The sequence below is a fragment of the Hypanus sabinus genome, unplaced genomic scaffold (assembly GCF_030144855.1).
Source record: "Hypanus sabinus isolate sHypSab1 unplaced genomic scaffold, sHypSab1.hap1 scaffold_259, whole genome shotgun sequence".
Lineage (NCBI taxonomy): Eukaryota > Metazoa > Chordata > Chondrichthyes > Myliobatiformes > Dasyatidae > Hypanus > Hypanus sabinus.
In genome coordinates, this window is record NW_026780717.1 from 144870 (window position 1) to 166503 (window position 21634).

General features: G+C 44.8%; 1 protein-coding gene across 6 annotated transcripts in view; it reads left to right on the top strand.

The window, feature by feature from the left end:
* Positions 1-534: 534 nt before the first annotated feature.
* The window catches only part of LOC132388046 (gastrula zinc finger protein XlCGF8.2DB-like), a 33109-nt gene continuing 12009 nt past the window's right edge, over positions 535-21634 (top strand). The window contains exons 1-4 of one of the 6 annotated variants that reach the window (XR_009510125.1): positions 535-747; positions 1912-2084; positions 14915-15752; positions 19956-21424. Coding sequence is in view for 3 of the 6 variants with exons in the window: in XM_059960397.1 (XP_059816380.1) it covers positions 12212-13348 (1137 nt within the window). In the remaining 3 variants the exon portion in view is untranslated. Of the gene's footprint in view, positions 748-1911; positions 2085-11167; positions 11280-11804; positions 14795-14914; positions 21428-21634 lie in introns of those variants that run through there. The other 5 variants (XM_059960397.1, XM_059960396.1, XR_009510124.1 and 2 more) reach the window with 5 other exon arrangements.

Below are 21634 nucleotides of genomic sequence, written 5' to 3' on the forward strand. Positions count from 1 at the left end.
CAGTGAAGAGGGCAAATGGAATGTTGGCCTTTATTACAAGGGGAATTGAGTACAAGAGCAAGGATGTCCTTTTGCATTTGTACAGGGCCCTGGTGAGACCACACCTGGAATATTGTGTACAGTTTTGGTCTCCAGGTTTAAGGAAGGACATTCTGGCAATTGAGGAAGTGCAGCGTAGATTCACTAGGTTGATTCCTGGGATGGCAGGGCTGTCTTACGCAGAGACATTGGGCTTGTACACGCTGGAATTGAGGAGATTGAGAGGGGATTTGATTGAAACGTTTAAGATAATTAAAGGATTTGATAGGATTGAGGCAGGAAATATCTTCCAGATGTTGGGAGAGTCCAGTACCAGAGGGCATGGATTGAGAATAAGAGGTCAGTTATCTAAAACAGAGTTGAGGAAGAGCTTCTTCTCCCAGAGAGTTCTGGAGGTGTGGAATGCACTGAGATTATTATATTTGGCTTCAATGTTTAAATTTCAATGAGTTTTGTTCTTAGTAACATTAAGCAGAAATGTTTGGTTCTCCTTTTCATTGTTAATGCGCTCCATTATCTCTGTGATTAATGTTAGACCTGCGGTGAGAGGTTTATTGAAAGAGAAACCCCAACTGGAAGCAAACCATGGCTAAAGATGTGGGAATAGCAACAAGTGAACTGGCCCGAGGACTGAGAGCATCAACTGGAGAGAACAACACTGAATCAGCTGACTTGGAGTTCCCAGTGAGTCAGTGAGGAGGAAGTTTGGTGAGTTTCATTTACTCAAACACTGGTCCTTTATACATTACATACCTGTACAATAGAAGATGGGAAATAGTGGGGAGTGAAACTGAATGTGCCCAGAAGAACCAGTTATGCCTCTGTCAGACCCAGTTGCAATCACACCAGGTCTGGTAATGTGTTTCCAGCAGCCCAGCCCTTTAAAATCACTCCCATTTTGTGGAAGTCAAATCTGGATAAAGTGGTGGAAATCGGGCAGAATCTGAAGTTGCTGGAGATCTGCACTAAAAACTGAAAATGTTTCAAGTCATCCTGACAAAATGTTATTAACCTGAATTGTAAAGATTGTTCCCCTCCCCACAGCTGTTCCTTACCTGCTGAGCAGTTTGGTCATTCCAATTTATTTTTATTACATTCATTCTGGATTAGTTTCTGTTTCCTGAAATGTACCTGTTTTAACGTGAGAGTGGAAATGGCTCACTCTGTGATAGTAGAACAGTAAAGTAACCACAACTTTTCCCTGCAAATTACTCTGGTACCAATTAGTTTGTTATTCCTAGAAATGTGTTCAGTACAGTTGTTGCTAACAAGGTTTACAAGAATAATCTCAGGAATGTTCGGCATTATGTATGAGGAGCATTTGATTGTTCTGGACCCGTGCTCAATGGAATTCATCGGGACGGTGGGGGTGGTGGGGGATGTATGGTTAAGTAAACCTACCAAATGCTGAAAAGCCTGGATACAGTAGACACGGAGAGGATGTTTCCATTAGACTGTGATCTGACAGCGCAGTCTCAGAATAAAGAATCTTCCCTTTAAAACAGAGAGGGAAAAAAAATTGGCCAGAAGATGTCTGATCTGTGGAATTTGTTGCCACAGAGGTTGGCTGAAGCTGCCATTTGGGTATACATATGACAGAGATTAACATATTGATGATTGCTGAGCAGCTCAGGGTTACAGGAGGAAGGCAGGAATGTGGTGTTGGAATGAAAATCAGCCATGGCTAAATGATAGGGCAGACCAGTTGGACCAAATCACATAATTCTGATCCTGATTGATGTGAGTGAAAATAAAAAATGTTTACTGAAATCATTATATCAGCCTTCAACGTTTTGTTCTTAGTAACATTAAGCAGAAATATTTGGTTCTCCTTTTTATTGTTATTGTGCTTCATTATCACTCTGGTTAAAGTTAGACCTGCAGTGAGAGGTTTATTGGAAGAAAAACCCCAAATGGAAGCAAACCACGACTGAAGACGGGAACAGCAATAAGTGAACCAGCCTGAGGACTGAGAACATAAACTGGAGAGAACAACTGCCTCAGGAGAATCGGAGATTCCATTGATTCAGTCAGGAGAAAGTTTGGTGAGTCTCATTTACTCAAACACTGGTCCTTTAGACATTACATACCCGTAAAAGGGAAGGTGGGTTATAGTTGGAGTGAGACTGAATGTGCCCAGAACAACCAGTTATGCCTCTGTCAGACCCAGTTGCAATCACTCCAGGTCTGGTAATGAGCTTCTGGTTTCCAGCCCTTTAAAACCACTCCCATTCTGTAAGTCGAAGCTGGAGAGAGTCACTCAGAGACCGTATGGTACAAACTCTTTATTCCACGTACCTGGGGCTTACTCAGTTAGTCGCTCAAACAGGAACAGTCAATGACTGTCCCCACCCAATCCACTAACTGACTAACAATTCCCCTTACACCACGGATATATCCATCCAGATACCCTCACACAAGACAGGCTGGAGCCAAAGGTACTTACTACATGAGCCGCCCCTATAGACAAATTACAAAACAGTCATAAAGGCTTCCAGACACAGAACAGACTGAAGCTGTCCTATCTCTTCTAATTAGTGCACATGGAGATAAGCATCTTGAAACTCCAGCTAGCTACGCTCAAAAAGAATCACGGCTCAGCACATCGGTTGCTCATCAGCAGTTTCTTTCAGAAAAACAGGCTGCTATTGTTTAACAAAGTGTTAACCATTTTACAGACTTTATCAATCCCTCCTTTTGATCATTACAATATCAACAAAGCACTAACTTTTTATAGAGAAAGCAACTGATGACAGCATTGGCTTATCAGTGGGTAAAGACAGTGTACAACAGTAATTACAACAAAGATATGTACAACTATTAGGCTATAATGCAGTATCATACCCCACATATTACCAAACAGGCCTTCACAGATCACCATTTCGATCCTTCAGTGAACCCATGTAAATCCTGCCCTACTTTCTTGATGCCGTCAGTCTCCTTGGCAGTGTGCTCGGAGAGGGATGTAATGGTAGTAGACTCATCAGGGATGCAGGTGCAGCATTCTGTGTCAATAATAGCACAGGTTCCCCCTTTCTCAGCTAGGATAAAATCTAAAGCCATATGATTCTGTAGGACTGTTTGCCAGATTGCAATCATTTCAGTGGATATTTCTGTTACTTGGGCCTGTGTTTCTCTCAGGGCCCCTGCAGTATCGTGGCCAGCTCCTCAAGTGCTGTATCCAAGTTGATTATCTCTGATGAATTCCTGGCTACTCCATAGGAGAGAAAAGTAATCATCCACAATCAATCAGTCTCAGTTGTTCCTCTCTGCTGCTGGGCACCTGCAAGTATGGCCAGGATGCATGTTTCCCAGTATTGGAAGTTCCGTTTGGTGGGGGCCTGAGACACCATTCCTCAAAACACTGACAGCCACAGTCATCTCTGACTGGACCACAGGTCCTCAACTCACTTCCCCGTATGTTATTTGAGAAAGCCCAGGCTGAGAGTTCCTCACTCTGGTTGAGCGGGATTACTGACATTGGAACCATAGTTTTACCATGCTGTGGAATTTCAGCCCAAACCCAGCAGGCCCCTGGTTCTACCTGATTGGCACAGGTATAACAGAAAGATGGAAATGTGTTAACATGGGGGCCCCCGGATGCTGGGGTGAGCCCTCTCAAAGACATAAACATGAACACCACTAACAACCAATACATTTTCCATTAGTCCGAGAGAGACCTTCTACTCAGTTCCTTCAGTAACATGTTTGGCGCCTAATGATGTATCCACCAAGATTGCCCCTTCAGTTTCTCAGCTGTGGGAGTGGTCGGTAACACCTGATATGGTCCTCTCCACTGAGGTCCAAGATTCCCTTAATCCCAGTTCTTCATCAGGAAAAAAAATCCCAGGTTCCATGGTGCAGAGTAGTTCTCTTCCTTGTATGCCTGTCATACCTGTGAATGTATGCTTGGAAAATTTTGGTTAGTTGGCATATATATTTCCCCATGCCTTCCCCTCGGGTATGAATATCCAATTTTGCTGGTAGACTTTCTGGGAGCAATGGTACACAAGGTCTTAGTCCCTAGGGTGTCCTCATGGGCCATCCATAAATGATTTCAGCTGGTGACAACCCTGTTTTTCCCTGTGGGGTAACCCTCATGTGGAACTGGGTAATGGTAGGACCTTCAACCAGGTGAGTCCAGTCTCCACTGTTAGTCTGGCCAATTTACTCTTCAGAGTGCCATTGGCTCTCTCCACTCTGCCAGTGGCCCGTGGGTGGTGTACACAGTGACATTGTTGCTGGATAGCAGGTTCGTTACGCACGCCCTTGTTTACATTCATCACGAAGAGTGGGTCATTGTCAGAGCTCAGCATCTCTGCCAGGCTGTACCTGAGAATTATTTCCCGTAATAATACCTTCACAACAGTCATAACAGTATTATTGGTAGTTGGAACAGCTTCAACCCATCTACTAAACATATCTATAATATCTAAGCAGTATCTATAGCAATGTACTCTAGGCAATTCAATCAAATCAACTTGTAGACACGAAAAGGTCCACCTGTCAAGGGACTCGTACCTGGTGTGCAGGGCACAGGTTACCAACCATTCCGTCCTTTCCCAGGTGTGTACAATTATGTATATAATCGACCAATATTGGTAAAAACTGTGTAGGAACACAAACCTGTCCCACTGGGGTGATCCAAAAACCTAGGCCGGGGTCTTTCTGGCACCCCATACGGGACCACAGTTTTCACTCCTCCTCAGAGACGTCCCCCTGAGAAAAACAAAACTTACGGTAGCTGTAGAACGGTGAGTAAGTTGTTTACAAAGGTTGCATTACTAATGGGGTGGCCAGAGGAAGTCAGGAATCCCCATGTTCCCAGAGAGCCCCGTAGTCATGTACAATCCCAAATGCATAACGGGAGTCTGTGTAAACGTTCCCACTTTAGTCTGTTGCTGGGATACAGGCACGAGTCAGAGCAAACAGTTCAGCCTTCTGGGCAGAGACAGCTGCTTCAAAAGAGGCCTGCTCAATTACTTCACTGCCCGTCACTATTGCATAGTCAGAATATTGTTATCCTGCTGGATCCACAAAAGAGCTTCCATTCTCATAAAACTTTGCCTCGGGATTGAGGGGATATTGCTAAATGGATGGGAGAGTCTGTCCTTCTTTCATGGTGATCCAGACAGGGGGGCAGTTGGTGTAACAGACTTCTCGGCCTGAAATTGCACAGAGATGGGGTACAGCATCTTGGGATTGGTCACTATTAAAAGGTTGTCTTACCAGATATCCCGTCTTCACCTCAGACTGCTTCCCATATTGGACTAGACCCACAGCCAAGTCTTGCCAGTCTCCTTCAGTGCTGGAGGCTTGTTTCGTTAGGGTGTAGGCCAGGAACCCTGGGCTCTTTGGCTTGAAGCCAGAGCAAATCCTAATGGTGGTATGGGGAACTACCAGTTCTGTCTGTCGCCAAAGGAAATCCGGAAATTCGGCCAGTAATGCAATACCGTCTCTTCCTTTAACCTCTCTAATCACCGTGACTGGGAACTTCTGTCCCTCGAGGGATGTATAATATTGGCTTTCCTCAGTGGCGCACCCTGTAGGGTCAAAGCACAGAGTCACATGAGGGTCGGCTGCTGGCAGAAGGAGTGGGGTCCAAATTAAGTGCCCTCCACTTGGGGGTCAGAAACTGGGGAAGCTGTCGGTTGTTCTCCTGACAAGGGTGACAGCATTGTCTGTGCAAAGAATCTCGACTTCCAACGGACAGAGCAAGTCTCTCCCTGCTAGATTACACCCCCCGTCTGGTTGTGAATGTAAATGAAACCTCACACTGGCTCCCCTGGAATTCCACCTGCAGTGGCTGGGTACGTGAATAGGTACGTTCCGTGCCTTCGAACCCAGACAGAGTGATTGTAGCATCTGATAGCTGGAATCCCTTTTCCGATCCTATTTCCTGATCGAGAGTGGTTGTGGTTGCCCTCATATCAATCATAAATGGAACTGGATTTCCAGCAACTTGGAATATTACATCGGGCTCTTCCTGAGGGTTGGCACTCATAGTTGGAAGCATCTTCTTGTCAGTTTCTAAATGGGTTGTTGACCCCACCTGTCCCTTGGTAGGTTTTTGCTCCCATTTCTGTTCTTCAGATACAGCCTGCTTGAGTCCTTCTTCCCGCTGAGCATATTCACTTTTAATATTAGTTCCCTTCGGGGTTGATCGGGATTCGAAAGTTGGGTCCTAATGATATGTCAAAGCTTGTCGCATTAGATTTCGGTCATTGTCAGGCCAATCCATATTATTTGTTTTAATCATGTTGGCTAACTTAGTTGGTAAGCATTGGAGCAATGGGTCATTGAACAGGGGGGACAGATTCCCATCATTAAAGTCTTGGTCTCCTGCGAAGTGATTGTAGCAGGCCACAAATCGCTCTCAATAGTCTGGTCCTGATTCCCAGGCTTAGGTTTGCATTCAGGTACTTTAGTGATGTTCACAGGTTGCTAGAGAGCCGTTTACAAAGCTTGAATGATCTGGTCCATCTGTTCATTCTCATTATGTTTTCCCACCTGTAACTCCTGATAGGTTTGGTATCTCAATTCTGCCTTCCTTTTCCGCCCCTCATCACCTGAGAGAATCATGCAGGAGAGACCAAATAAATCATGCGGAGTTGCATTAAACATTTGTATAGTACTGTGGACACACTGAGCAAACTGTGCTGCTTTGTCCTTTCTATCTGGGGCCTGATTCAGGATCATTATCATTTCTTGAGGCTTCCAGAGAGCATACACAGGAATCACTGAGGGCTGTCCCTCCTCCTTGTCCTAGGGGTAGTATTTGCTACTGCTGTTCAGGAGGATTTAAACTAATGTGGCGGGGGATAGGAACAAGTGCAGAGAGACAGAGGGGTGCAAAATAAGAGTAAAGCAAAAAGTAGTAAGGCGAAAAGTAAAAGTGGCAGGCAGTCAAATCCAGGGCAAAAATCAAAAAGGGCCACTTTTCAACATAATTGTATCAGGGCTAAGAGTGTTGTAAAAACAAGCCTGCAGGCTTTGTGTGTCAATGCAAGGAGCATTCATATTCAGGTGGATGATTTGAATGTGCAGATAGTTATTAATGAATAACCAAGTGACCAAGGATGGGAGCTCAACATCCAGGGATATTCAATATTCAGGAGGGATAGGCAGGAAAGAAAAGGAGGTGAGGTAGTGTTGCTGGTTAGAGAAGAGATTAACGCAATAGAAAGGAAGGACATTAGCCTGGAGGATGTGGAATCGATATGGGTAGAGCTGTGTAACACTGAGGGGCATAAAACGCTGGTGGTAGTTGTGTACAGGCCACCTAACAGTAGTAGTGAAGTTGGGGATGGCATTAAATAGGATATTAGAAATGCGTGCAAAAAAGAAACACTGGTTATAATGGTTGACTTCAATCTACATATAGATTGGGTGTACCAAATTGGTAAGGGTGCTGAGGAAGAGGATTTCTTAGAATGTGTGCAGGATGGTTTTCTGAACACAATACTCCAGGTGCGGTCTCACCAAGGCCTTGTACAACTGCAGTAGAACCCCCCTGCTCCGGTACTCAAATGCTTTTGCTATGAATGCCAGCATACCTTTCGCCTTTTTCACCGCCTGCTGTACCTGCATGCCTCCCTTCAATGACTGGTGTACAATGACACCTGGGTTTCGTTGCACCTCCCCTTTTCCTAATCGGCCACCGTTCAGATAATAATCTGTTTTCCTGTTCTTGCAACCAAAATGGATAACCTCATATTTATCCTCATTAAATTGCATCTGCCATGAATTTGCCCACTCACCTAACCTATCCAAGTCACCCTGCATCCTCTTAGCACCCTCCTTACAGCTAACACCGCCGCCCAGCTTCGTGTCATCCGCAAACTTGGAGATGCTGCATTTAATTCCCTCATCTAAAATCATTAATATATATTGTAAACATCTGGGGTCCCTGCACTGAGCCTTGCGGTACCCCACTAGTCATTGCCTGCCATTCTGAAAAGGTCCCGTTTACTCCCACTTTTTGCTTCCTGTCTGCCAACCAATTCTCTATCCACAACAATACCATACCCCCAATACTGAGTGTGTTAAGTTTACACACTAATCTCCTGTGTGGGACCTTGTCAAAAGCCTTTTGAAAATCTAAGTATACCACATCTACTGGCTCTCCCCTATCCACTCTACTAGTTACATCTTCAAAAAATTCTATAAGATTCGTCAGACCGGAATTTCCTTTCACAAATCCATGCTGACTTTGTCCGATGATTTCACCTCTTTCCAAATGTGCTGTTATCACATCTTTGATAACCGACTCTAGCATTATTCCCACCACCGACATCAGAATAATTGGTCTCTGATTCCCTGGTTTTTCTCTCCCTCCTTTTTTTAAAAAGTGGGCTTACATTAGCCACCCTCCAATCCTCAGGAATTAATCCAGAATCTAAGGAGTTTTGAAAAATTATCACTAATGCATCCACTATTTCTTGGGCTACTCTGGGATGCAGAACATCTGGCCCTGGGGATTTATCTGCCTTTAATCCCTTCAATTTACCTAACACCACTTCCCTACTAACATGTATTGCCCTCAGTTCCTCCATCTCACTAGACCCTCGGTCCCTTACTATTTGCGGAGGGTTATTTATGTCCTCCTTAGTGAAGACAGAACCAAAGTAGTTATTCAACTGGTGTGCCATGTCTTTGTTCCCTATGATCAATTCACCTGTTTCTGACTGGAAAGGTCCTTACATTTGTCTTGAACAATCTTTTTCTTTTCACATATCTGTAAAACCTGTTACAGTCAGTTTTTATGTTCCCTGCCAGCTTTCTCTCATAATCTTTTTTCCCTTTCCTAATTAAGCCTTTTGTCCTCCTCTGCTGGTGTCTGAATTTCTCCCAGTCCCCAGGTGTGGCACATTTTTTTGCTAATTTATATGTTTCTTCTTTGGACTTGATACTATCCCTAATTTCCATTGTCAGCCACAGGTGCACTACCTTCCCTGGCTTATTCTTTTGCCAAACTGGGATGAACAATTGTTGCAGTTCATCCATGCGATCTTTAAATGCTTGCCATTGCATATTCACCATCAACCCTTTAAGTATCATTTGCCAGTCTATCTTAGCTAATTCACGTCTCATACCTTCAAAGTTACTTTTCTTTAAGTTCAGAACCTTTGTTTCTGAATTAACTATGTCACTCTCCATCTTAATGAAGAATTCCACCATTAATGGTCACTCTTACCCAAGGGGCCTCGCACAACAAGATTGCTAACTAACCCTTTCTTTTTGCTCAATGCACAATGTAGAATGGCCTGCTCTCTAGTTGGTTCCGCAACATTCAAAGGCAATGGCAAGCATTTAAAAATTGCATGGATGAACTACAACAAGTTTTAAGTTTTTCAGCTTAAACCTATTCCCCCTCGTGTTAGCTGTTTCAGCCCTGGGGAAGAAGCCGCTGGCTATCCACACGACCAATGCCTCTCATCATCTTATACACTTGCATGATTTTCTACAGGGTGAATGAGACGATGAGCTCACTGTGGTTTTTACGTTCTCTCTCTCTCTCTCTCTCTCTCCTTGTGTCTAACGTCACAGCCCCGCCTCACTCAGGCACAAAGTGACACTCACAGTAAGCGAACCTGCGGTCTCGTAACACAATGCACCTCTAAAGTCTGACAGCAGACTAGCGAGTGAATCTTCGATGGTGCAGAGTCAAAAACCAAAAAGTTGCCAACCTGAGTCAGGGCTTTGGGGTTCCAGAGAGAGATGGGGTCTAGAGTTTACCAGGAGGAGGAGGAGGAATCAGACCAGCAGGATATGGCTACAAAAGAAAGGTCAGAAACATTTGGAAACTGGTTGACCGGAAAAAAAGGTGGTTAATTTCAGGCAGCAAATGTGGAGAGGAATAAAAAGACAATGGTTAGGCTGAGCCCCTTCAGCATGCCTGGACTGTGTACTCCGCTGCTCAGTTCCTCTCTGAATTGCAGAGTTCCTCCAGCGTTTTGTGTGTGTGCATCTCTGTATTTCCAGCAACTGCAGAATCTCCTGTGTTTTATATCTGCATTTTACTTTGGCATGAGATACACGTTGATATTGAGTATATTGTTTATGGGAGCCGCTTTCTACGTTAAAATAGCTGCAGAATTTTTCTATACACACTATAAAAAAAATGAGGTATGGACATTGAACCGGTGCTTGCAGAAATGGTTAATGGCACCGTGATTACCCATAGGGCCATGCGTTACGAATTTTGCCAGCGCTGAAGCACCGATGAAATGCGCAGGTGTCAGGCTGAGGACGTCCCTGAGTTTCACGCATGCGCGCAGTACACAAAAGGCTTTAAAAATGTCGGGTGCAGGTAATAGCGATTCTCCGTGTTTTTATCTTAAACACCGACTTCGCGACAATTCCTGTGAAATCTGGACACCATGGCCAACAATCCCGGGACAGTCCTGCTCTTGTCCCTGTCTCTCAGCACCACGATCCGTATACGGGCCCCGGGGAGCTTCCGGTTGATGAGGGAATGGGAACCGATGGATCTCTCAGACAGAGCTGAGCTCCAGCTATCTAAATGCAAGGATTAGGAACTCAGAGAAAGGGAACAAAATCTTTTACATCAACAGTTGAGAAAATCACCTTTGTTCTACCTCCAATCACTAACAAGAGAAAATCTGAAGATGCTGGAAATCCAAGCAACACGCACAAAATGCTGGAGGAATTCATCATTAGTACTCTTTTCCATAGATGCTGCCTGGCCTGCTGAGTTCCTCCAGCATTTTGTGTCTGTTGCTTGTTCTACCTCCTCTTGTTCTGGATTTTTTCTACTGGTGAGAGCATGTTGTGTCCCATTCTCTCTGGGTACGTAATGATATCAAACCCTGGGCAGCAATAGCTTTCACATCACAAATGTGCCAGACTCCAGTGAGACATAAAGACTACTGCCCTTCCCTTCGTATTCATTGGCATTGCAATCACTGAGTTCACCACTGTCAGTCTTTGTCTGATGTGTGTATTGTGGCGATGCAAACGTTGCTGGAGAATTGGGGGAGGCTTCAAGGGAGTATAGAAACTGAGTTCACCACTGTCAGTCATTGAGGGTTGGGGGAGGGTTCAGTGGAAATATTTATGTAGAATATAGAAACTGGTGATATTTGTGTGTATTCTGGTGTTGCAAAAGTTGCTGGAGAATTTGCAAGTGGGAAGAAGTGGAATGATATTTGGAAATCAGACTTGTTAAAGCATAACTTAGCAAGCAAACAACATATGGACAATATGCAAAAACTTTGGTGAGAAAATCCTTCATTACCTATTACAGGCCTGCTATATAGGTTGTGTGACAGTGCAGATGAACTGGATTGAACCCAGTGGAGATCAAAGTTCCTATTGACCATGATTTGCTACCTGTGAAAATGAATACCTCTCTATATAAAATTCACTGTGCACATCTTCTCACTGGGTAAAAAAAAATGCACAGTGCAAGATTTATGTACACACTGATTATTACAAATTAGAGGGGGTATTTGAGGGAAGATGGGGAAACCTGTAGTGCCCCTGATGCCCTCACTTACAAGAAGTGCATCCAGCTGCAGCTTGTAACCCTGCACTTTAAGGAGTTGGAACTTGAAACGCATATGGGAATTGATGGTCATTCCAGATACTAGCACTCTGCCCAGTCAGGAGATGATTTATCTTCCAACTTGGGTTTAACCTCACTGTAACAGTGTGATACCAAATCAAATCTTGGCAACTCAAGTAATCTCATCTGAAATGTTGTCCTACACTCATTGATAGATTTTGTAAATCTTTTACAGGTTAAAAACGGGAAGGAATATGTCTCCAGGAATCTCAAACACGGCACAACAGGTTTTTTGTCTCTGTCTAGATATTTAAGAAGTGGAGCAAGGGATTCAATCGACCATCCTTCCTGCTCAGACTGTGGGGAGGGATTCATTTGGTCATCTGACCAACGAGCAAGCCCAGCATTTTACACAGGAGAGAGGCCATTTGCCTGCACAGACAGTGGGAATGTATTCACTTGGTCCTTTCAACTGAAGGTACATCAGCAAGTTCACACTGGGCAAGGCCATTCATCTGTTCTATGTGTGAGAAAGGATTCTGTCGGGCATCCCACCTGTGGACAAACCAGTCAGATCACACTGGGCAGAGGCTGGTCATCTGCTGAATTTCGGGGAAGGGATTCTCTCGGTCATCTGACCTAATGGCACACCAACGTGTTCACACCAGGGGGCTGGCATTCACCTGCACAGTCTGTGGAAAGGAATTCACTGCGTCATCCAACCTACAGAGACATCAGAGAGTTCACACTGGGGAGAAGCCATTCACCTGCTCAGTCTGTGGGAAGGGATTCACTCAGTCATCCCACCTACAGAGTCATCAGCGAGTTCACACTGGGGAGAAGCCGTTCATTTGCTCAGTCTGTGGGAAGGGATTCACTCAGTCATCCCAACTACAAAGTCATCAGCGAGTTCACACTGGGGAGAAGCCATTCACCTGCTCAGTCTGTGGGAAGGGATTCTCTCAGTCATCCAACCTACAGAATCATCAGCGAGTTCACACTGGGGAGAAGCCATTCACCTGTTCAGAATGTGGGATAGGATTCACTCAGTCATCCCAACTACTGGCACATCAGTCAGTTCATAATGGGGAGTGGCCATTCACCTGCTCAGTTTGTGGGAAGGGATTCACTCAGTCATCCCACCTACAGAGTCATCAGCGAGTTCACACTAGGGAGAAGCCGTTCACCTGCTCAGTCTGTGGGAAGGGATTCACTCAGTCATCCCAACTACAGAATCATCAGCAACTTCACACTGAGGAGTGGCTGTTCACCTGCTCAGAATGTGGGAAAAGATTCACTCAGTCATCCACCCTACTGAGTCATCAGCGTATTCACACTGGGGAGAGGCCGTTCACCTGCTCAGAATGTGGGAAAAGATTCACTCACTCATCCACCCTACAGAGACATCAGCGAGTTCACACTGGGGAGAAGCCGTTCAGCTGCTCAGTCTGTGGGAGGAGATTCACTCGGTCATCCCAACTACTGGCACACCAGTCTGTTCATACTGGGGAGAAGCCGTTCAGCTGCTCAGTCTGTGGGAATGGATTCACTCGGTCATCCCACCTACAGAATCATCGGCGAGTTCACACTGGGGAGAAGCCATTCATCTGCTCAGAATGTGGGAAGGGATTCACTCGGTCATCCACCCTACTGAGTCACCAGCGAGTTCACACTGGGGAGAGGCCATTCACCTGCTCAGTCTGTGGGATAGGATTCACTCGGTCATCACAACTACTGGCGCACCAGTCAGTTCACAGTGGGGACTGGCCGTTGTTATGAATCCCTGGGTTTCGTTTGCTGTGGACTGTCATTTTAAGAGAGAGAGACAGAGACTAGGATGCCGACTCAGTCTGACTTGCAGCTTGTTTTCATTGCTCGCAGCTTGTTTAGTTTTAACCGAGGACACAGACACTCAGAGTCAGACGGAGACAAAGGAGGAAAAATGGAAGGATCGAAACCAGGGAACTACTGGCCAAGTTCACTGTTTGGAACTTTCCTATGCCCACAAGGATGGGTTAATTATCGATTCACCGTACATCGAATGTGTGGTTGTTACCTCGTTTGATCCTTAAGAGTGGATCGGATTTGGCGCATCCTGTGTTAACCCTTGTCTGGCTGTGGTGTGGTAGTTCACGAAGACAATACCCCTTGTGACAAGTCACTTTCGATGAGAATTTGTATGTGGATTTGGAACGATGATGGATAAAATCTCCAGCAACTGTTCTCTCATTTTACCACCGTGGAACCTGTGCAATTCTACATATTTGCCTTCTCTCGCCATTTACCCTGGATCATAACTCTCTCTCTCTCTCTCTCTCTCTCTCTCTCTCATCGCCTATTCTGTAGTTGAACTGAACTTTCATACTTTACCATCTCAAGACTGTAAGCCTTGTTTCCCCCGAGCTCAATAGTTTGGGAGTTACATTTACACACATTTATAAACTTAACACTGTTAACTTCTGTTTATCTTGTTTAAGTTGCAATTTTACAAGTAGTTTCTAATAAAGACAGATTTAACATCAAAACCAGACTCCAGGTGTAGTCTATTGCTGCTGGCTTGTTTCTAAAGCATTATGGTTTGTAACAAATTTGGGGCCTGCGTCTGGGATATGAACAAATTTGGGGGCTATTGATTGATGAATTCTCGATTTGATTGGGGAAATCCCTTTTGATTTATCTGTGTGTGGAAATCAGCAGCAATGGCATTTATAAATTTCTGGAAGCACCAACCCATAAGGCATTAGCAAAAGCCAAAAAGAATGAATTGCTGACTGTTGCTAATGGGCTGAATCTTAAGCAGGTAAGGGGGTGTGAAGGACCAGGGCAAGCATAAAACTGGGAGAGGAGTTAAAGGTAAACCAATAGGGGTTTTATTATAAAATATAGGCATCCACCCCCTTTTTCAGAGACTGGGATTCCTGTTTCAACCGGTAATGATGTGCATTGCAATGTGTTCACCTCTCAGTCCTTGATTCTCTAAATGAAAGGGTTATCACATTTGATCTTTCTTTATATGATGACCCAACCATTTCAGGGATCAGTCCGTTGAAACTTCATTGCACTCTCTAATACAAATACTCTCCAACCACTTTTTTAATCCTCTGTGCAAAAAATGTCCATCTTCCGCAGCCCCGTGTTGCCCCAACCACTCAGCTCCTACCCCTGTCATTGGCCCCACTTGCAGGTCAACAGTCTGTCGGTGTTTACCCCCCCCCCCATGTGAATCCCTCTGCTCGCCACCACCTTCGGCTCAGACATTTTCACAGATTTCCACCGGGACAAACATTCTGTCCGCTCCCTCTCACACCTTTTCCTTTCAATAAAATCCCTCCTCTCTCTCCCCAGAGAGCTGGCATCAAACTGACGGGCCGAGCGGTCTCCACCTCTCGGCGACACATCACACTCTGGCCGCTTGAGACGCTTCACAAACGTCCCAACTTCCCTTGGAGGGAAATGGAAATAAATCAAAAAATGGACATTTACTCCGCTGTGATGTGGCCGGAGCGGGAGGCGAACAGAGCGGGGGAAAGGCCCCATCGACTTGTCCACCTCTGCGACTGGTGGTAACAAGTGATTGACATCGCTTTGCACCAATGGGAATAGCGCAGCCCCGAATCCTCTGTTGACAGCGGTGGGGGAGGGCTGGTCACGTGATTATTAGCCAAGCTATTAAACTGATAAAGCCCGAGCTCACCAGCGCATGGATGACGTAAGACGCTGTGCACGTAAGGGCAGAACCCGGTCTGGGAAGCCCATGCGTGACGTCAGGCGCGAGGGGGGTCTGTGCGACATCACCTGTGGGGATGCGGTCTCATTTAAATGCACCTTAGTGCGTTTCTTATGATTTCAGAGGGACAACAACATTAATCACGGGTTTCATTACTGAATCCACTGTTGTGAGATGTAAAGTCACCTGTTATGTGTCTGGCTGGCACGTGTTGTTTTGGGGGCTATTGATTGATTAATTATCTATTTGATTGGGCATATCCCTTTTGATTTATTTGTGTGTAGAAATCAGCAGCAGTGGATATTGATAAATTTCTGTAGGTTGGATGACTGAGTGAATCCCTTCCCACGTACTTCCGCATCCAGATCATCCACACTTGGTCTTCCTGGAATCATTCTTTGACACTTCTCCGGACCCACTCCAATACGAGCACATCTTTTGCTCAGATAATAAGACGTAAGTACAGTTCGGAATCTGCTCACAATGCACGAACAGTGATCTGCCCAATGCATTATAAATCTATCGTATAGCATCCTTGCTAACATTGCAGTTGTCATCCTTAATCAACTCAAGCTACAAGCAACTCTTTAGGGCCTCTTGCTCAAGGACTTACAAGCACTTATGCACCTCTAATTGTTTCAAGTTTCTCCCATTTATTTTTACTCTACGCCCAATTACTTATACCAAATGTACATGACTTGCATACACTGTATTTCAACTGCTACTTTGCTGGCATTCTCCAGACCTATCGAAGTCCTTCTGCAGACTCCCGCTTTGCTCTAAACTACCTGTCCCGTACTGATCTTTGTATCAACTGCAATGTTCGTCACTAAGGTATCAATGCCGTCATCCATAACATTCAGATTTAACATGAAACGATGCGGTCTCAATACTGACCCCTACAGAACAGCACGAGTTACCGACAGCAAAACAGAATTGCCCACATTATTCTGACTCTTTCTCCCTTGTCAGTACAAGTTTCTTCCCTGTAATTCCATGAGCTGTGATCCTGTTAAGCAGCCTCACGTGGAGCACCTTAGAAACATAGAAAACCTGCGGCACGTTACAGGCCCTTTGGCTCACAAAGCGATGCCGAACATGTCCTTGCTCTAGAAATGCCAAGGGTTACCTACAGTTCTCTGTTTTTCTAATTTCCGTGTACCTATCCAGGAGTCTCTTAAAAGACCCTATCGTGTCCGCCTCTACCACGATTGCCGGCAGCCCATTCCAAGCACTCACCAATCTCTGTGTAAAAAACTTACCCCTGACATCTCCTCTGTACCTTCTTCCAAGCATCTTCAAACTATGCCCTCGTGCTCGCAATTTCAGCCCTGGGAAAAAGCCTCTAACTATCCACACGATCAATGTCTCTCATTTACTTGAAGACCTCTATCAGGTCACCTCTCATCCTCCATCACTCCAAGGAGAAAAGACCGATTTCACTCAACCTATCCCTATCCAAACAACATCCTCGTAAATCTCCTCAGCACCCTTTCTATGGCTTCCACATCCTTCCTGTAGTTTGGCGACCAGAACTGAGCACAGTACTCCACGTGGGGTCTGACCAAAGTCCAATATAGCTGCAACATTACATCTCGGCTTTTAAACTCAAGCCTGCGGATGATTAAGGTCAATACGCAGTATGGCTTCTTAACCACAGAGTCAACCTACATAGCAGCTTTGCGTGTCCTATGGACTCCGTCCCCAAGATCTCTCTGTTCCTCCACACTGCCAAGAGGCTTACCATTAATACTATATTCTATCATATTTGACCAAAGCAAATGACAAACATCACACTTCTTTGGGTTGTACTCCATTTGCCACTCTTCAGCCCAGGTTTGCAGACTATCAATATCCCCCTGCAATCTAACCCAACCTTTGTGTCATCAGCAAATTTACTAACCCATACCTCCACTTCCTCATCCAGGTCATTTATAATAGTCACGAAGGGTAGGGGACCCAGAACCGATCCCTGAGGCAGACCACTGGTCACCGACCTCCATGCAGAATATGACCAGTCTGCAACCACTCTTTGTCTTCTGTGAGCAAGCCCGTTCTGGATGCACAAAGCAATGTGCCCTTGGATCCCATCCCTCCTTACTTTCTCAATAAGCCTTGCATGAGGTACCTTGTTGAAGATCATCTGAAAATCCAAGCAAACAACATACACTGCCTCTGCTTTATCTATCTTGCCTGTTATTTCCGAAAATATTCCAGGAGATTTGTCAGTCAAGATTTCCTCGAAAGAATCCTGCGGACTTTGGCCTACTTCATCATGTTTCCCCAATTACAGTACCCAAAAAACACACTCTTAGTACACTCTAACATCTTCCTGACCACTAAGGTCAGACTAACTGTCCAATAATTTTCCTCTTAAATTGTGGAGTGGCATTTGCAAATTTCTGGTCCACCAGAACCGTTCCAAAATCTAGTGATTTGTGATAGATCATTACTCATTGCCAGAGCAAGTGGCAGGGACGATTGTAATCTTCAAGAGAAGTTTGCTTAGGTCACTGGATGAGAAGCATATGGAGGGCGATGGTCCAGGTGGAAATTGTTGGAACTCGGAAGATTAATGCTTTAGCACGGACTAGACTGGCCGAATGGCATTTTCCTGGGTTGTAGTGTTTTATGAGTCTAATGCCTTCACAATCTCTTCAGCTAACTCTTTCTGAACTCTGCGGTGTCTTATCTACCTTCAGGCCTTTCAGCTTCAAAAACATCTTCTCTCCTTGGTAAAAGAATGTATCCTAACTTCTGCCCCAGGTACTGCTGAATGTTTGGTATTTATGTAATAAATTTAATGACACAACTGTAGTGGGTGACTTCAATCTGCAGGAGGATCGGGAAAGTCAGATTGGCGTTAAATCGCAAAAGAGGGGATGTGTTGAATGCAAACGAAATGGCTTTTTAGAGCAGCTGATGGTTGAGCCTACTCGGGGAACTGCTATCTTACATTGGGTGTTGTGTAATAACCCAGATCTTATTCGGCAGGTTAACGTAAAGGAACCATTAGAAGGCAGTGATCATAATATGATTGAAGTCCTGCTGCAATTTGTGTGGCAGAAGCACAGGTCACATGTGTAGTATCGCAATGGAATGAAAGGGAATTACAGAGGCGTGAGAGAGGTGATTTCCCAGGTGGATTGGAGGATGCTGGTGGAGATGACGCCAGAGCAGAAATGGCTGACGTTTCTGGGAATAGTTCATAATGTACAGGATAGATATATTCCACAGACGTAGTTCTCAAACAGCGGGGCTAGGCTATCGTGGCTGACAAAGGAAGTTAAGAACTGTATAAAAGCATATAAGGTAGCAAAAATGAGTAGTAGGTTGGATAACTGGGTAGCTTTTAACATCCAACAACAGGCAAATTAAAAATAAAAGCTGTAAGGGGAAAGGTGAAATATGACAGCAAACTATACAATAATATAAACCAGTTATAAAATATATGAAAGGGAGGCGAGAGTTGATATTGGACCACTGGAAAATGATGCTCAAGGGGTACAAATGGGGAAGAGATGGTAGATGAACTTGATAGGTACTTTGCATCCGTCTTGTCTGTGGAAGACACCACCAGTGTGCCAGAGATCCGTGAGTGTCAGGGAACAGGAGTGAGTGCCATTGCTTTTACAAAGGAAAACGTGCTAGGCAAACTCAGATTCTTAAAGTGGATAAGTCACCTGGACCAGATGGACTACATCCCAGAGTCCTGAGAGAGGCTGCTGGAGAGATAACAGATGCATTGGTCATGACACGTCAAGAATCACTTGATTCTGGCATGGTCCCGGAGGACAGGAAGATCGCAAATGCCAATCCACTCTTTGGGAAGGGAGGAAGGCAAAGTAAAGCAAATTATAGTCCAGTTAGCCTAACCTCAGTGGCTGGGAAAGTGTGGAGTCATGATAACAGTTGAGGTTTTGGTGTACTAGGAGACTAATGATATAATGTCAAAGCCAGCTTGGTTCTATACAGGGAAATCTTGCCTGACAAGTCTGTTACAGATCTTCGAGGAAGCCATAAGCAGGATGGACAAACGAGAGGCAGTGGATATCATTTACTTGGATTTTCAGAAAGCTTCCGATAAGGTGTCACACATGAAACTGCTTAACAGGATAAAAGTCAGAAGTAATACTGGCATGGATAGAGGAATGGCTGACAGCCAAGAGGCAGTGAGTGGGAATAAAAGGGGCCTTTTCTGGTTGGCCAGCAGTGACTTGTGCTCTTCAGGGGTCAGTATTCGGACCGCTACTTTTCACATTGTTTGTCAATGACTTGGATAATGGAACTGATGGCTTTGTGACAAGGATTGCGGATGATACAAAGATAGGTGGAGGCGATGGTGGTGCTGAGGGTGCAATACGATTGCAGCAGGACACGTTTGAAGAACGGGCAAATGGAATACAAAACTGGGAAATGTACAATAAAGCATTTTGGCAAAAGGAACAATGGTGAACTATCATCTGATTGGGGAGAAGGTTCAAACCACAGATGTACAGAAGGAAATGTGATGATGATGATGATGATGACGTAGTCGACTCAGGACTGACTCAGGGCAGCGTCGGGCATTTTCGTGCCTTACAAGGCGCGGATCGGAAGGTTGTGTGGGGCGCTACTCCTCACACAGACATTTCACAGTATCTTTCTTTATTTGATGAGGTCGAATTGCGAGCTCAACACTCAATCCGGCACGAATGGAAAGCGTACAAGGGAGCGACTGTATTCGAACCCAGGGACCTCCGTTACGGAGTCCGGCGCTGACGTCACTACGCCACCAGGGCCTTGGGCAAGACTCCCAGAAGATTAGTTTACGGGTTGAGTCTATGGTAACGAAGGCAACTGCAATGCTGGCTTTATTTAAAGTGAAGTAGAATATACTAGCAAGGAGATAATGCTGTTACTTTATAAGAGACTACTCAGGCCACACGTCAGAACATAAGAAATGGGAGCAGGAGTCGGCCATTGGCCCATTGAGCCTGCCCCGCCATTCAATAAAATCATGGCTGAACTCAGCTCCATCTACCAGCCTTTTCCCTATAACCATTAATTACCTTATTCTGCAAAAACCTATCTAACTGTATCTTAAATATACTTCGTGAGGAAACCTCAACTGCTTCCCTGGACAGAGAATTCCACAGATTCACCACTCTCTGGGAAAAACAGTTTCTCCTCATCTCCGCCCTAACTCTTCTCTCCTGAATCTTGAGGCAATGTCCCCAAGTTCTAGTCTCATCTACCAATGGAAACAACTTTCCTACTTCTATCTTATCTATCCCTTTCAAAATTCTGGGTATTTCTATAAGATTCCCTCTCATTCTTCTGAACCCCAGAGAGAAAAGTCCCAGGCGACTCAATCTCTCCTCATAGGTTAACCCCCTCATCCCTGGAATCAAACTGGTTCACCTTCTCTGCATTGCCTCCAAAGCCAGTACTGTCTATCCTTCCTCGTGTACGGAGACCAGAACTGCACACAGTACTCCAGGTGCGGCCTCACCGGTACCCTGTATAGTGGCAGCATTACCTCCCTGCTCTTGAATTCAATCCCTCTACCAATGAAGGGTAACATTCTGTTAGAGTTAGAGTATGTGGGACTTCTATCTTAGAAAATGTGCGTTGTCATTGGAGAGAGTCCAGAGGATCTTCAAGAAGATGATTCCGGGAATGAAGGGGTTAAGTATGAGAAGCGTTTGCCAGCTTTGGGCCTGTACTCCTGCACTGACTTATGTTTAGTAAATGTGGGTGGAGGGTGTTCAGAGGCTGCAGAAGGCTGTAAATCTCGTCACCTCCATCTTGGGTACTAGCCTACAAAGTATCCAGGACATCTTTAGGAAGCGGTATCACAGAAAGGCAGCGTCCATTATAAAGGACCTTCAGCACCCAGGACATGCCCTTTCCTCACTGTTACCATCAGGTAGGAGATACAGAAGCCTGAAGGCGCACACTCAGTGATTCAGGAAAAGCTTCTTCCCCTCTGCCATCCGATTCCTGAATGGACTTTGAAAGCTTTGGACACTCTTCAATATACAGTATTTCTGTTTTTACACATTTTAATAAACTATTCATCACACATAATTGATTTACTTGTTGATTACTGTTTTAATTAGTTTATTATTATCTATGCCAGAATATGAATTGCATTGAACTGCTGTTTGATTATTGTTTTAATTCATTTATTATTATTATCTATGCCAGAATATGAATTGCATTGAACTGCTGCTGCTGTCAACAAATTTCAAGCCAAATGCCTGTTGTAATAAACCTCATCCTGAATCTTGAATCTCACTGAAACCCACCGAATGTGGAAAAGTCCAGATAGGGTGGATGAGGAGAGGCCTTTT